This window comes from Naegleria fowleri (genome assembly GCF_008403515.1).
Source record: "Naegleria fowleri strain ATCC 30894 chromosome Unknown tig29, whole genome shotgun sequence".
NCBI classification, from domain to species: domain Eukaryota; phylum Heterolobosea; class Eutetramitea; order Acrasida; family Naegleriidae; genus Naegleria; species Naegleria fowleri.
In genome coordinates, this window is record NW_025407961.1 from 205,849 (window position 1) to 219,916 (window position 14,068).

Consider the following 14,068-nt stretch of genomic DNA (forward strand, 5'->3'; position numbering starts at 1 on the left):
TTAACTTTCCAAATTCTGAAGGTCTTTGCTATGAAATTGAACATGTGGTGGAATGCATGAAGAGTGGAAAGATGGAAAGTGATATAATGCCTCATCGAGTAACTTTGGAAACTCTCAAAGTATTAGATAAGATTCGTTCTCAAATTGGATTGAAATATCCTCAAGAGAAATAACATGTTCACAAGACAAGTGGTTGAACTTGAAAGATGACAACTTCCAACATTTTTTTCAAAATAGATTTATTTACAAAGACCGAATTCCTCAGATTCTTTACTTTTTATAAGTATCAACCTTCTTTGGCTTTTTCATCTTCTTACAACTCTTCTTCTTGTAAAGACACACCTTCTTGGAAGGGGCACGTCTCTTACAAATCTTTCTTCCTTTGGTGTACTTGTAATAAGCACACACTTTCTTTGGTGGTCCTCTCTTGCAACACTTCTTCCAATACTTTTTATGAATACACTTGGATGGATAGGTCTTTTTACGGGTGCAATATTTCTTCATCTTGTGTTGACAACATCTTGTCACCTTCTTGTAATGATTGCAATATTTACGAGTGCTCCATTTGCGACAATATTTTCTGTACTTGTGATACATGCACTTGGTGTAACATTTGTGTCTCTTGCAATAACGACGATAATTGTACTTCCAACATTTGGTCTTGTAAGTAACGACGCGACATTTACGAACGTATTTGCAGGATGGTTTTCTTGAAGGAGCATAGGGATCCACATACTTGTCACACTTCTTCTTGGTGTAACACTTCTTAACTGGATACCTTTTAGAAGTTCTGCAAGTGGTCTTCTTTCTGCCCCATTTGATGCATTTCTTGTACTTTTTGGTTTGAGAACAATACTTTTTACGAGCGTGTCTCTTGCAATATTTACGAGTGTCATAACGATCACAGACTTGCTTGGTTTCATATTTGTGGCAATATTTTCTGTACTTGTGTTTGACACACTTGGTGTAAGGCTTGCTGTATTTGTCACACTTGGAATAGGTCTTGTGCTTCAAACAACGACCCTTTCCAACCACCATATACTTGTCACAATACTTTTTACGACCCACCCACTTGTGTTTGAGACATTTTCCACGAACGTACTTGTGAAGGACACACTTTTTACGACAATGTTTTTTCTTTGGAGGTTTGTAAGTGTCGACCTTTTTGTAAGTATCAACTTTCTTGTAAGTGTCTGCAGCTCGTGCTACGTAGACAGAAGCAAGGAGTACAAGCGCAAAAAGCAAAACAAGCGAAAGTGATTTCATCTTGATGTTGTTGTTTTTATGATGTAGGACTTGAAGAGTTGAGTAAAAGTACAATTTATAGGAATTTTGAAAGTTGTCTAGATGGGCTGGAAAAGAGTTGACATTACCTAGTTGATTGAGATTAGTGACTAACAATGTCAAGACAGGAGATCAATTATTTTTGATTCCTTAAATAGTCCAAAAATGGAAAGACAAGAGAAGGTTGTTGAAGAATAATACCAAATGGTACTATTTGATTGAAGATCGATTCCAAAGGATCAAAGTTTATTAATGTCCTTTCGTTTTAGGTCAAAGACATTTTGATGTTGGTTTATTTGTCATTTATCCCTCAATAGAAGAACTTCTACAATTAACAATTGCATCATGTGTAATTCTTTTGTGTTTCATCCGAAATTCTTCACGCTCTCCAACATCATGTCAACTTTTGGAACTGAAAATATTGAAAGACAATTGATGGATGTCAAAATATTGAAAAATCCACAACAATTATAGCTTCACAGGTTCATCATCATTTCTCTTCTTGAATAATGCCTTTTTCTGTTAATAAGAAGGTGTTCTGTCTTTGTGACTTTCTTTAATTTTGTGAGAAAAAGGATGAAATCTCACATTCATAATTTTATTAGTCAGTCTTAATATCATTCAAGCCAAGTTCTTCATTTTGCTCAAATGTTCTATCGTAGTGTTCAATGGTAAGGTATGGATCGTCATCAGGAGCGAATAAATTTTGAACATAGCTATTGGAAACAGGATCGTCAATAATGAGAGTCCAAGGGAAGAATTTTCCATTTTGCATGTCATCAATAGTTGTCAAGAATCGAGTAAAGGTTTCCTTTTCTGCGCTACTGTCTCCAACTCTGAATTGATTTGCCTCAGTGAGCTTTTCCTTAATGTTCATCAAAAGACCTTCAACTGTTGTAAATTTACCACCAAGAGAACCTTGTGCTACATGCAACTCAAGTTCTGGAATATCTAATGAGGCTGTCTCACTCTTCAAAACATCCCTACTCAAGTCCTCTGGGTTGGAAACTTTGAGGGTAATCTTGGTAGCTTGCGGGGCAATGGCACCTCCGGCTCTCACTTCAGTGGTCTTGTATCCACAATGATCACACTTGAATGCCATTAAAATAATTTCTTTAAAGTATGGAACAACGAGAGGCATCATTCTCAAAACACCTTCAGTGCCACATCCATAACACTTTTCTGTGAATGTGAAAATTTCATCTGGTGTACTTAACCTCTCTTGCAGCAATTCAGCATCTTTTTCGTTGGTAATGATTGAAGAAAAACTTGCAAGTAGTTGCTTTTCGTTTGTGCTTGTTTCAGCAGTCTTTTTCTGTTCCTGTTCCCCTTCTATGTAATGTTGAGCTCCAAGAGAAAGACCCATCTTTTCAGTTTGCTCCTTATTTCTAGCATAATGCTTAATTAAGATTTGAGGATCATGTGGTGTGACTAATTTTTCAATGTTGGAATTTCCAGAATAATCGTCAATAATAACAGTGAATGGGAAACCCTCTCCAGAAATCAAGTGTCTTGCTCTTTCAATAAATTCATCAATCTTTGCTGCAACAGCTGGCTGTATCACTCTTCTAGCTGGTTGATTTTCCAACAAGTTATCAATGGCTGTTGAGATAACTCCTTCAACAGTTGTCAAAGTTCCCTTTTGAGTGTTCTCTGGTATTTCAAAATCGATTTCTGGTATTCTCAAAGTAGCATAGTCTGACTTGACAATTTGCCGATTCAAATCTTCTTTCTTTTCAACCTTCAACGTGATGGTAACACCATAAGCACCATAAGAGCCTCCGAATTGAACCTCTTGATTTCTTAAGCCACAATGAGGACAGTTAAAGCTTGAAATAATCACTTCTCTAAAGTGAGGAATTTTAGTGAATAACAATCGTGTAACACCATTCTTCTCACATCCAACGCAAAAACTTTCAATCTCCAAAGGCATATTATCATCTGAGCCCAAAGTATGGAAAAGAGGCTCTTCCGATGATGTAAATTGTTGTTCTGTTGTTTCATGTTGTTGTGGTTGTTGTTGTGTTTGAGATGATGATGAGGCTTTATCATCCACATCATTCAAAGTGGTATCGATGGAATCTTCAACCGTTGTTGTGTTATTCTTATCATTGGTAGAAATCATCTCGTAATATTTTGTTGTTATAATATAACGCTAGTAAGAACCAATGAACGTTAATCGGAAGGAACAAGTGCAAAATCGGAATGAATGCTGAGCAACAATTCCTCTCTCAGTACAACAAAGGTTATTTTTTTTTCATCAAATCCTTTGAAGCAAAATCACTCCACAAAATTTGAAAAGTTATTTCCATGAACATTAAGACACGCAATTGATTAAGAATAATAATAATTGGATTGTCCTTTATAGATCATTCAATTTTCATTAAATTGTATGTCTGTCATGTGTGTATTTTCTGTTTCATCATATCATGAACTAATGATGAATCACCTCTCACACAATTTCACACAATCTCCTTTAACTCACTCCTCAACTACTTTCAAACACAAACCCCCAATTCCATACAAAAGATCATCCAAAATACTTTTAGGAGATTTTCCTTCCACGAGACAACCACATGACACACAACTTCCCAACACTTCTCGCAGCACTCCTTTCAAATTCTTTGCTTTCGATCGAGGGTTGTCTCATAATTAACGTTGCAATTTCCAACACTTGCCCCATGGAAAGATTTTGTTTAACGGAACGACGACAAGTTCTTGTGTTTTCTTGGAGTGTTTTCAAAATCAACGCCGAAGCAGTTGGAACTAATTCGACCGATTTCAATGTTCGTTGTTTTGGGTTGAGAGTGACTTCCACACATTGACTTTGGAGCAGAAATCTTTGGAGAGTTTTTCGGCTTGTGTGGTTACGTATTGAGCATGCCTGCTGTTGGATTCCAACTGTTTGTCGAGAATGAAATCTCGAGAAGGATCACCAGTGAAAAAACGAATGCGTATCTTGAGGTCTTCTTGAGACATTTTCAAGTTGGACAAGTTGGAAATGCTTTTTTCATTTGTGAAAGAGGAATGTAAGAAGGATTGAATTACATGATTGATCATTCAAAGACCTTCTTCTTAATAGAAGTGTCCATCAAACTTTTTGTCAAGATGGAAATGCTTTCATTCTCGTTAAAGAAAAAGAAGGTTTGTCAATTAATCTTTTTTACCAACTTTGATGGAAGTACCTACAAGTAATTTGATTTCAGTAAATGTTTTGTATGAACTCAAAATGTTCATTTGTGGGGAGAGAGATGTTTTCCCAAGAGAGGATCCTCTTGTGTGAGATTTCCCTCACACACTTCGAAAAAATGTTTTCATTGCTCGCCTTGATTGCCGTCGCGTATTTGGTGATTTGTTTTGTGTGGGATCAAATGCCGTAAGTATAGAAGTACATTTTTCATGAGAATGAGTCATGAGGACTCTCATACCTACTGTTTTTGGATCATCGTTGCGATGATTATGCTCATGATGATCATCATCAAAATGGGAAATAATTTTTTTGATGATGCTATCGGAAATGATAGACCTCGGATGAGTGCAAGAAGAAAGATAACCATGTCAGGTTGGGGAGCTCCATCGGAACCTGCTACTGTATGTTTTATGTCATTGTGAGAATTTGACCTCCAAAATAATTATAATTACTCATTCAACGAATTGAACTCTAAATGATTGTTTCAATTCACAATCAGTACGGAGCTGTCACAATTAATGTTGATCATATTGAGGAAGTTTTGGATAAAATTTCAAAGAAAACTGGTCAAAAACTTACACTCACTCATTTTGTTGCCAGAGCTTTGGGTCTTGCAATTGAAGCATGTCCAGAAATCAATCATCGAATGGTTTTAGGAAAGTTGCTTCCAAACAAGACAATAGACGTCAGTTTATTGGTTGCATGTGAAGATCCTATCACAAAGAAGAATGATTTGGCCAATGTCACCATTAGATCGATCAACAAAAAGACACTTAAAGGAATTAGTGATGAAATTATCAAAGGAGCAGAGAAATTGAGAGCCGGTAAGAATGAACATCACAAAAAGACAAACCAACCAATGCGTTTCATTCCTAGTGTTCTTGCTGGTCCATTGATTTCTCTCTCTTCTTGGTTGGCATGTGCTTTGCAAATTGACCTTCCAGCATTTGGATTGCAAGCACATCCATTTGGAACATGTATCGTTACCAGTGTAGCCAAGTAAGTGCTTGTAACATGGTATTTTTTTTCTGTTTAGAACTTGAATTTTATTAGCTTTGGTATTGAGGAAGGTATGTAGCTTGTCTCGAATTTGGTTTATTCTCAATCAAACTTTTTCTCAGGATTTGTACCATTGGCTCCTTTCACCAGATGTCCATTTTTTGTATGTATTGGAAAGGCTGTCAAAAGACCAACTGTCGATGAGAATACAAATGAAATTGTTGTCAGAAAACAAATCAAGCTTACTGCAACAACCGACCATAGATATGTGGACGGTAAAGAAGGTAAATAATTGAAATATGAAATAGTGATGCAATAATTGAATTTTGCATTTGATTGTTTTGTTTAAATATTCCATAATAGCTGGAAAGGTATGTACGATTGTAATGAGAACCATTCAATATTCACTCTCACTTTGCGTTTCACTAACAGCTTGTAATGAAGTTCCTCGACGTGTGCAACAACTTGGAAAAGTACATCAATGTCGATCAAGAATGCATTTAACATGTTGAAAAAGCTATACAACTTCATGAAAATAGAACACCATTCACATACTATCAGTCGAGTCTCCTTAGTGGGACCACCATTGTTTATATGTACAAATTAAATTATTATTATTATGGCAGTATTTTCTTCAAAGCTTCCTTTTGCTGGTTGCTGAGATATCTAGGGAATATGATGTTGGGCTTAATAATTAGGTCACCCTTTTGATCTGGATCTTTTGAAAGTGGCATTCCCTCACCAGAAACAATCTTTGTGTATCCAGGTTCTACAATATCATTAATAGGTATCCTTAGCATTCGATCGTCAAGAGTCTTAACTTCTATTACAGTTCCAGAAAGCGCTTCTTTTAGTGAAATACTTGGGGAGTAAATTAAGTTATTTCCATCTCTTTGGAAGGTGCTATGTGGTAATTCATCAATTTCAAACACGACATCTGCTGGGACAATACCAGGAGCTTGATCTCCTTCGTTTTCAAATCTAATTTTGGTTCCCTTTTTGAAACCTCTCTTGATTGGGAATGTTAAAATCTTAGACTCCTTTCGTGTGGTTTGTCCATCCGGATTTAACATTGACTTGGTGATCTTTATCCTCTTTGTTTTTCCTTTGTATAAGTCTTCAAGTGAACAAGCAACCTTTTGGACCACGTCTGGTGCTTTACGAGGACCTCGTTGTTGAGTTGACTGGAAGAAGGATGATCTTGGACCAAACGAGAATGATGTTCCGAAATCGTCTCCATCCTCAAAACCTCCCATATTGAACATTGAATCGAAAGGACTTCGTGCTCCAAAGAATTGTCTGAATATATCTTCAGGATTTGAAAAGTGGAACGATGCTCCACCTGTAGTAAAACCTCCTGAGGCTCCACTACTTGGAATACCTCCTTTCAATCCCTCTTCTCCGTATTGGTCATAAATTGCTCTCTTATTGCTATCGCTTAAAACTTCATAGGCCTCCGCAATTTCTTTAAACTTTTCTTCAGCCATGGTCTTGTTGTCTGGATTTCGATCGGGATGCCATTTAAGTGCGAGCTTACGATAGGCAGATTTAATTTCCTTCTCGTTGGCATTTCGGGCCACTCCTAGAATCGAATAATAGTCTTTTCCCATTCTCTTCTATATAAAAGTGTTTTTCAGATAATGAAATTATATTTTGGATGAAAATGTTTGAAAATCGTTACGATCCGAACACAAGCGCGCAGTGCAATGTTTGTTTTTTCTTTCGAGATGATTTGTTTTTAAAATTTTAGCGCGAAAATAAATTTACGATCCAAGTTAAGAAAGACGAATTGGTTGATCAATAATTCCAAGTGATGATGATTCAAGCTTGAATCACTACTGCAACGGCAATACACAGTTTGAAGAATGAAACGTAAAAATCGTGCTTGTTTTTTTTGAATGGTCAATATTTATCGTTATCGGAACCTGCCAGCATGTAGTGCGTGATACAATTCCGATACAAAAATAATTCCGATTTGGATGAAACCTATTTATGGAGACCCTTGTTTCACGTGGTGATGAGTATTAAGTGCATTCATTAGCACTTATGTTCGACAGTGATGATCTCTATGAAGCTGTCTCGAAATTGAGTTTGTGCTGCCAAAAACGAATATTTCCAATCTCCCAACATTCATTGATTCAATCACATATTGGTTGATCTTTTAAAAGAGTTTTTGAAAAAGTCTTTCAAATGAGTGACGAGTTGAGAATTCAGTTCTTGCTCTGATGGTTGTTGTTGATGGTCATGAGAGAATTCTTCTTCCGAATCGGCATTAAGAAATAGTAAAACGGATGGAGTATTGTATTGTTCCACTTGCTCAAAATCGACCTTAACAGGAGAGTCCAGATAAAGTTGTTGCGAGGAGGTGGAGTCTTTGTTCTCCGTGTGATGATTTAAGGAGTCTTGCATGAAAAAAGAGAAGGTAATAGACCACACGAATTTACAAACTTCTTCAATGCTCGAACCTGCAGCTCTTGGAGTTTGTACAATGTGGAGCAAATCTTTGGTTCGAGAGTCACTTTGACACAGTCTTTCAGTTCTACGATGAGTAATCTCTAGTCTTGGTGATGAGTTGTGGTTGTTTCCACCATTATCAACATTCAAATTCATCTCCACAATCCACATTCTACCATCAAATATTCGTGCTCTTCCTCTATATTCAACTTTTAGTTTTGATTTTAACTGAATGACAAATGAGGATATGGATTCCTGCGTCAGACAACTAAAAAATTTTAGAGCATTCTTAAATTTCCTTAAATATTTGTCGGTGAGACATGCACGACACATGTCTTCGAGTAAGAGTACAATTCCTTTCTTTAAAAGCTCAGAGGAAGATTCTGTTGTTGAAGAGCCGTTCGTGAATGAGGTCAAGAGGTGTCTCCTAGAATCATATAGATCTTTCAAATCGAATGTGTGAAAAACTTGTTCAAAGAATCTTGCTGATCCTTCCATCAATAGATCTCTATCTGATGAGGATGAAACTTCCAAGTTTATGATTTGAATGCCATCAATTTTCATGCGAGAAATCAAACGGGCAATATCCGAACCAATGAGTGGAATTGTATCACCAAGTTTTGACACTTCAGTCTGTTGAATCGACTCGTCTGTAGCATTGCTGCATGATTGAATACTCTCGATCATGTTAAATCGGTTGGCCATGACATGATTTTCCTTGTTACTGTTGCTTCGAGAGTGTTTTGTTGTTGAAGTCGATGATGTTAGTTCCACTTGGTGTGATCCATTCAAAGTTGCAGTTTCTTGCGAGTGTGACTGTGTTGATTCGGATGATGACGATTTCAATTCTTCTTCATCACTGCTGTCATCACTCCTGTTGCACAAAAAGGACTGCCACACAAATTTCATCATTTTTTTTATTTTCTAAAGGAAAAAGTAATTTCAAACATCAAAGGAGAATGGCTAATTCCCATGTGTGAATCGCGATTCGACTCTCCTTGAGTGCTTCAATCACTTGACAATGTCTACAAGATCAAACCTGTGGTGATGTACTGTTCGGAAAGTTTAATTCATTTAACTGGACTTTCGAGACAGAAAACAGTTTTCTTTGGGAAGGCAAATTTTGCACTCCGTTGTAAAAGTCATAAACCTAGGTTGACTAGAATTTTTAAAAAAATTTTGTCGAAAAAAAATATTGTCAAAATGTATGTACTCTCTCGCCTGTTCATGAACATATTCTAATTTCTTTCAAACAATCATCATTTCTATCATAACGCTTCAGAAAGCAAAATGGGTAAAGTCAGAACCAAGACTGTCAAGAAGGCATCCAAGATCATTGTTGAGAAGTACTACAACTCTCTCACAACCGATTTCGATACCAACAAGAAGGTTTGCCAAGAAATCGCTGTCATTCCAACCAAGAGAATGAGAAATAAGATTGCTGGTTTCACCACTCACTTGATGGCTAGAATCAAGAAGGGTACCGTCAGAGGTATCTCCTTGAAGTTGCAAGAAGAGGAAAGAGAAAGACGTATGGACTACGTTCCAGAAGTTTCCTATGTCGATGAAATCATCAACAAGGGTATTGAAGTCTCTGAGGATGTCTCTGACATGTTGAAGACTATCGGATTCGGCGATTTGAAGCAAGTTACCAGAGTCACCCATGGTTCAAGCGCTCCTCACTACCAAAAGAGAAGAGGAAACAAGTCCTACTAAATAAATCATAAAAACAAATTCTTTAATTTATCATGTTTGAGGATTGGAATTTTAAGAAATAGCAGATTGGATACGGAGCTTCAAGTTTATTATAGCTATCGGGTTTTCTTCCAAATGTCCATGTACTGACCCATCCTGCTGTCGTGTAGCATGAACATGTGCATGTGGAATGCTTGCTTGGCAAAGGAAAAGTGATTCTTGAGTACTGGTTGTAGAGTCTTGCTCATCGTGTCATACATGACTACGTAGTCTGCATTCTCAATGGTCTTGGATTGATTAAGGGTAAAGCCGACAGGATCCCTGTAAAATTGATCTGCCTGTGTGTTGTTGCCATCAAAAGGAGAACAATCCAAGTGATAGAGTTGGATCCCTTTAGAGAATAAGTGTTGGTGATGGAGAAAGGAATAACCTGGAGTATGATGGCATGGCATTAACAAGTGTACCCTGAGTGAGCTATCTTGACCGTCACTAGAGCTGTTCCTTCTCTCATAGTTATAGTATTCCATCCTTAAGTAATCCATCACTTGTTGAGGACCATTTTGATGAATTTTTCCAAGGTAGAGTGCCGCAGCAATTTGAACACAAATTACAAATACCAGAACAATCTTAAACGAGCTCATGAAATTCTTCTGTTCTTGCTCGAATTTGTTACAGCAATATTCTGCTACCGAAATAAAACAGAGAGGAACAATTGGATAAATAAATCTAAATTCTTTGTGCGTCTGAAAGGAATATAATACAATAGGAAAGAGAATGACAACGTTCAGTTTGAAATATTTTGCTCGAAATTCCTTATTGAAATAATTAATCCAAATGTAAAATGGTAAATAGCTCAATAAAATGACTGGAAAACCTTGTGAAAAGTACCAATGCCATGGTTGAGTACCATACACTTATTATGAATGAAAATATAATTCCAATTATTAAAATTGAAAATTATTCCAATATATATATTAATTAATAATAATAATTAATTAAAAGGGAATAGAAACTTACAATGAGCCAAGTTTTTCACAATATTAAATTCTAAAAAGTTCAAAAGAACAATGGTCAACTTTCCATACATGAGAGAATCAATCCTCACCGACACTGCAATCCAAAATATTCTACAAGAAAAATGCCATCATTTAAAAACCTCATTTCACACAAAGTTTCAATTTTTAACAAACCTACAAGTATCCAAATAAACTTGACAAAAATTGAACTCTATTTCTCTCGCAATATAATTGGTATATAAAAAGTGGAACATAGACAATTGCATTAGTTGGTCGAATGACACATCCCATACCAGCAAAAAAAATCCATATATTCCATCTATGACTTGTATTGTTTCTATCTATGACTGTTGTGTCATTCGATTGTTGATCTTTTGAAATTAATGGATACGAAAAATAATAAATAGCAATAAGAGTGACATTCATTTCCATGGTATTTGAAAATGTTCTCACTCCACAATAAATATGAAACCAATTAGTGCATGCAATTAATAGCTTTAAATTCGTTTTGGTCAGAAATTCATCAAAGATTGAGTTCATATAATTCCAAAGTTTCATCAAACTAGTTTGTAAACTCAAACTCTTTCAACCTACACACCAAATTCCAATTTTCCAATTTTTACAATATTTCACACAAATTAAATACAAAAAGTAATCGGAAATAGCTGTGAGTACTGCTTGCACCATTCGAGGAAGCCACCATGCCATAAATCCCATCAACATCATTGTTTGATATTCAAACCATTCGTTATCAATTTTTAATTTCAAAATATTAAAATTGAATTGATTCAATAATTCATTCATTTTCTGAATATAATCCATCAAGTAATATCCCACAGAAAGTATCATGGGATGAAGGAATCCTCTCAATGAATGTTCCGATTGCCATTCCCATGGAATGATATGTGGATGTTTAGGAAAATGGAGTGAATGAGCAATTTCAATGCCTTGATAATATTCATCTGCACTGAAATAGGTAGTCATGAAAAGACTTGTGAGTAGCCGGAAGAGAATGAGTGATGAGAGAAGAAGAAGATGTTTGGAACAAGGTGCCACTTTCAAATCATAATGACTCGTCGATGTTGGGCGATGATGATGAAACATTTTTTTTAATTGTAAAGTTTAGATCATCAAGATGTGATTGGGTGAATGTTTTAAATGTTTTTGCAATTGACCGGCAAAAGAGGCCATGATAACGTTATTGTTGATTCATGATGAGATTACTTTTTCTTCTTCTTGGCAGTGTGGTCCGTGGTGAAGATATGTTTCAATGGAAAACCATATTCTTGAGTGAGGATTTGTTGAACTGTGACAATGTGATTTCCTTGAATGGTAATATCAGGTTCTCGCAATCCAACGGTTGGAAGTGTCGATGTATTCGTTTTGATTGAGGCACTGCATTTACTTTTGAGCTTCTTTACCAACTCTTCAAATGCAACACAGTTCAGGTCTGGATTATTAATGATCAAGCTTACTCCATCCACTTTGGTTATTACCTTATTTCCCATGATTTTATCAGCTTCTAATTTAATTCCAGGACAAGTTCCTTTGAAAATTGCAGTTTCCTCTTCGTTGCCGTCGTAGGTGACAGCATAATGGTCAATCATTTCATTGAGAAGATGTTCCATAATGACTTGAATGGGAACCATTTCTTCTATTCTGACATTCTTGCTCTTTCCTGATTTAAAGATTTTGCTGTAAATTAGTTCATCAATCTTAACACGACCATTGTTAAATATTTTAGCATCTTGGCAATATTTTAGCAGACAATCCTTAACTTCCTTCTCAGCGAATAACTTGTCTTTAGCTGCTTGGCCGCCAAATATTGGAAGAAGGGGAGATGGTGCTTTTTTGAGAGTCACAATCTGTACACTCTTGGATGATGATCCAGAAGAGGAGGATGCCACGGCAGCCTTTCGTTTCAGCTCTTTCGCAGCAACATATTTTGGATGACTTCTATTTACATTTGTAACAAAGAGAGTACCCTTAACATCCTTGACCTTGACAATGTTATCTTTCTGCATTTGTTTGAGGAATTTTGTCCACTTTTTGTATGTTGACTTCTTAATATCCAAAATAATATCATCACTAAACTCAAACATTTTTGTGTAGAATCCACTACCTTCCATTGGAAGTTGATCGTCTTCAATGCCACTTTTTAGAGTTGAAATAAAGTAAGATTCTAAAAGTTGATCCATTTCTTCAGGTTTGATGTCTGTGGTGTTTGAGGAGTTTTCTGGCTCCTCACCTTCTTTATCATCGTTATCATTATCATCTTCATTACTTTCTTCTAATGTTTCTTCTTTCTTTATAGATTCTTTTGAAGCTTCTGTAGAGGCAGTTTCTGTTCCTTGGGAGCTGCTGGCATCTGTGTCACTAGTAACAGTGACTTCAATAATTTGTGAAGTAAATCCGTCTGGAGGAGAGTACGAAGAAGAGGCATGGTTCGTTCCATATTGCCACAAATAATCACCAAAAATGTGTACCACTTCCATGCATTTTCCTTTATCAGAAGAGGAAAATTCCGAGTAATCCATGACCATTTCTCCAACAGCAAACGGTACAGGATTACCTCTAATTTGTATGCTTCGAATATCACCTGTTTTAAAAGTGCCAATTCCTCCATTACTTCCACCATTATTTAACTTATCACCTCCAGCAAGTTGTAGATTTTGATTTTTCTGATTTCTACTCACTCCAGGTTTCATAAGATCAGCACCTTGCAATAAATAATGCGAAACTGGCTGAGAAATATAAATTGTGTCCACCAAATTTGGTGCAATCTGGAGTGCAAAAATTGTTGGAAAATAAAATTCATCTTTTTCAATAGAGAAGAACATTGGAATATTATCAACAGTAATGACATTGAATGTTTGAATATCTTGAGAGGCTCTTAACATTTGTTTTTGCATTTGTTGCTGTTTTTTCTTCTTGTTCGGAACGTTTTTGGCTATCACAATTTCCTCCGTTGGTTGTTGCTCAGGTGATTGCAAATATGCAACCAATTTGCAACTTTGAACATTTTGGCTTTTTAAAGGAAGTAATAATTTCCATGGATTAATATTATTTTCGAGTGATGATGATAACGACAACGACGAGGATGAAACACTTTCATTATTAATATTTTGAGTATCATCATGATCCAACTCGGAAGGAGTAGGTACATTCGGATATTGTTCTTGTAATTGTTTGAGTAGCTTTTTCTTATCCGAAGCCTTCAACAAGTGAGATTGAGTACATTTGAGAATTGACTTTTTGAACATTTTTTAGATTAAAATGAAACATTAATTCGATCCGAATCATTCGATGAAGGAAAATCGATGGAGGACTTCAACAATGGAATTGAATTCAAATCGAAGAGTATACTTGAGTTGGATTTAATCAACATGCAGTAATGCACTTTTTGGTGTTTCATGTAAGCTTGTATGAG

The 14,068-nt window shown here is 36.1% G+C and overlaps 9 protein-coding genes across 9 annotated transcripts in view; 3 read left to right on the top strand and 6 right to left on the bottom strand.

Annotated features, from left to right (window-relative positions):
* The window catches only part of FDP41_002314 (uncharacterized protein), a gene marked incomplete at both ends in the record, with an annotated part of 798 nt that extends 794 nt beyond the window's left edge, over positions 1 to 4 (top strand). The window contains one exon of the mRNA XM_044705495.1: positions 1 to 4. This exon is cut by the window's left edge and continues 794 nt beyond it. Coding sequence (XP_044563207.1) covers positions 1 to 4 — 4 coding nt within the window.
* A 266-nt stretch (positions 5 to 270) lies between these two features.
* On the bottom strand, positions 271 to 1,266 carry FDP41_002315 (uncharacterized protein; the record flags this gene model as incomplete). The annotated part of the gene is made up of 1 exon (XM_044705496.1): positions 271 to 1,266. One exon carries the CDS (start codon positions 1,264 to 1,266, stop codon positions 271 to 273), a length of 996 nt encoding a protein of 331 aa, XP_044563208.1.
* Positions 1,267 to 1,885: 619 nt separating this feature from the next.
* Positions 1,886 to 3,409, bottom strand: FDP41_002316 (uncharacterized protein; the record flags this gene model as incomplete). The annotated part of the gene is made up of 1 exon (XM_044705497.1): positions 1,886 to 3,409. The coding sequence occupies one exon, from the start codon at positions 3,407 to 3,409 to the stop codon at positions 1,886 to 1,888; it is 1,524 nt and encodes a 507-aa protein (XP_044563209.1).
* A 1,183-nt stretch (positions 3,410 to 4,592) lies between these two features.
* FDP41_002317 (uncharacterized protein) lies at positions 4,593 to 5,977 on the top strand (the record flags this gene model as incomplete). Its single annotated transcript, XM_044705498.1, has 7 exons — positions 4,593 to 4,660; positions 4,809 to 4,875; positions 4,974 to 5,473; positions 5,528 to 5,544; positions 5,596 to 5,757; positions 5,837 to 5,844; positions 5,906 to 5,977. The coding sequence occupies 7 exons, from the start codon at positions 4,593 to 4,595 to the stop codon at positions 5,975 to 5,977; spliced, it is 894 nt and encodes a 297-aa protein (XP_044563210.1).
* A 113-nt stretch (positions 5,978 to 6,090) lies between these two features.
* FDP41_002318 (uncharacterized protein) lies at positions 6,091 to 7,083 on the bottom strand (the record flags this gene model as incomplete). Its single annotated transcript, XM_044705499.1, has 1 exon — positions 6,091 to 7,083. One exon carries the CDS (start codon positions 7,081 to 7,083, stop codon positions 6,091 to 6,093), a length of 993 nt encoding a protein of 330 aa, XP_044563211.1.
* A 532-nt stretch (positions 7,084 to 7,615) lies between these two features.
* On the bottom strand, positions 7,616 to 8,839 carry FDP41_002319 (uncharacterized protein; the record flags this gene model as incomplete). Its single annotated transcript, XM_044705500.1, has 1 exon — positions 7,616 to 8,839. One exon carries the CDS (start codon positions 8,837 to 8,839, stop codon positions 7,616 to 7,618), a length of 1,224 nt encoding a protein of 407 aa, XP_044563212.1.
* A 378-nt stretch (positions 8,840 to 9,217) lies between these two features.
* On the top strand, positions 9,218 to 9,643 carry FDP41_002320 (uncharacterized protein; the record flags this gene model as incomplete). Its single annotated transcript, XM_044705502.1, has 1 exon — positions 9,218 to 9,643. The coding sequence occupies one exon, from the start codon at positions 9,218 to 9,220 to the stop codon at positions 9,641 to 9,643; it is 426 nt and encodes a 141-aa protein (XP_044563213.1).
* Positions 9,644 to 9,738: 95 nt separating this feature from the next.
* FDP41_002321 (uncharacterized protein) lies at positions 9,739 to 11,742 on the bottom strand (the record flags this gene model as incomplete). Its single annotated transcript, XM_044705503.1, has 4 exons — positions 9,739 to 10,535; positions 10,640 to 10,749; positions 10,817 to 11,133; positions 11,233 to 11,742. The coding sequence occupies 4 exons, from the start codon at positions 11,740 to 11,742 to the stop codon at positions 9,739 to 9,741; spliced, it is 1,734 nt and encodes a 577-aa protein (XP_044563214.1).
* Positions 11,743 to 11,858: 116 nt separating this feature from the next.
* On the bottom strand, positions 11,859 to 13,901 carry FDP41_002322 (uncharacterized protein; the record flags this gene model as incomplete). The annotated part of the gene is made up of 1 exon (XM_044705504.1): positions 11,859 to 13,901. One exon carries the CDS (start codon positions 13,899 to 13,901, stop codon positions 11,859 to 11,861), a length of 2,043 nt encoding a protein of 680 aa, XP_044563215.1.
* Positions 13,902 to 14,068: the final 167 nt, after the last annotated feature.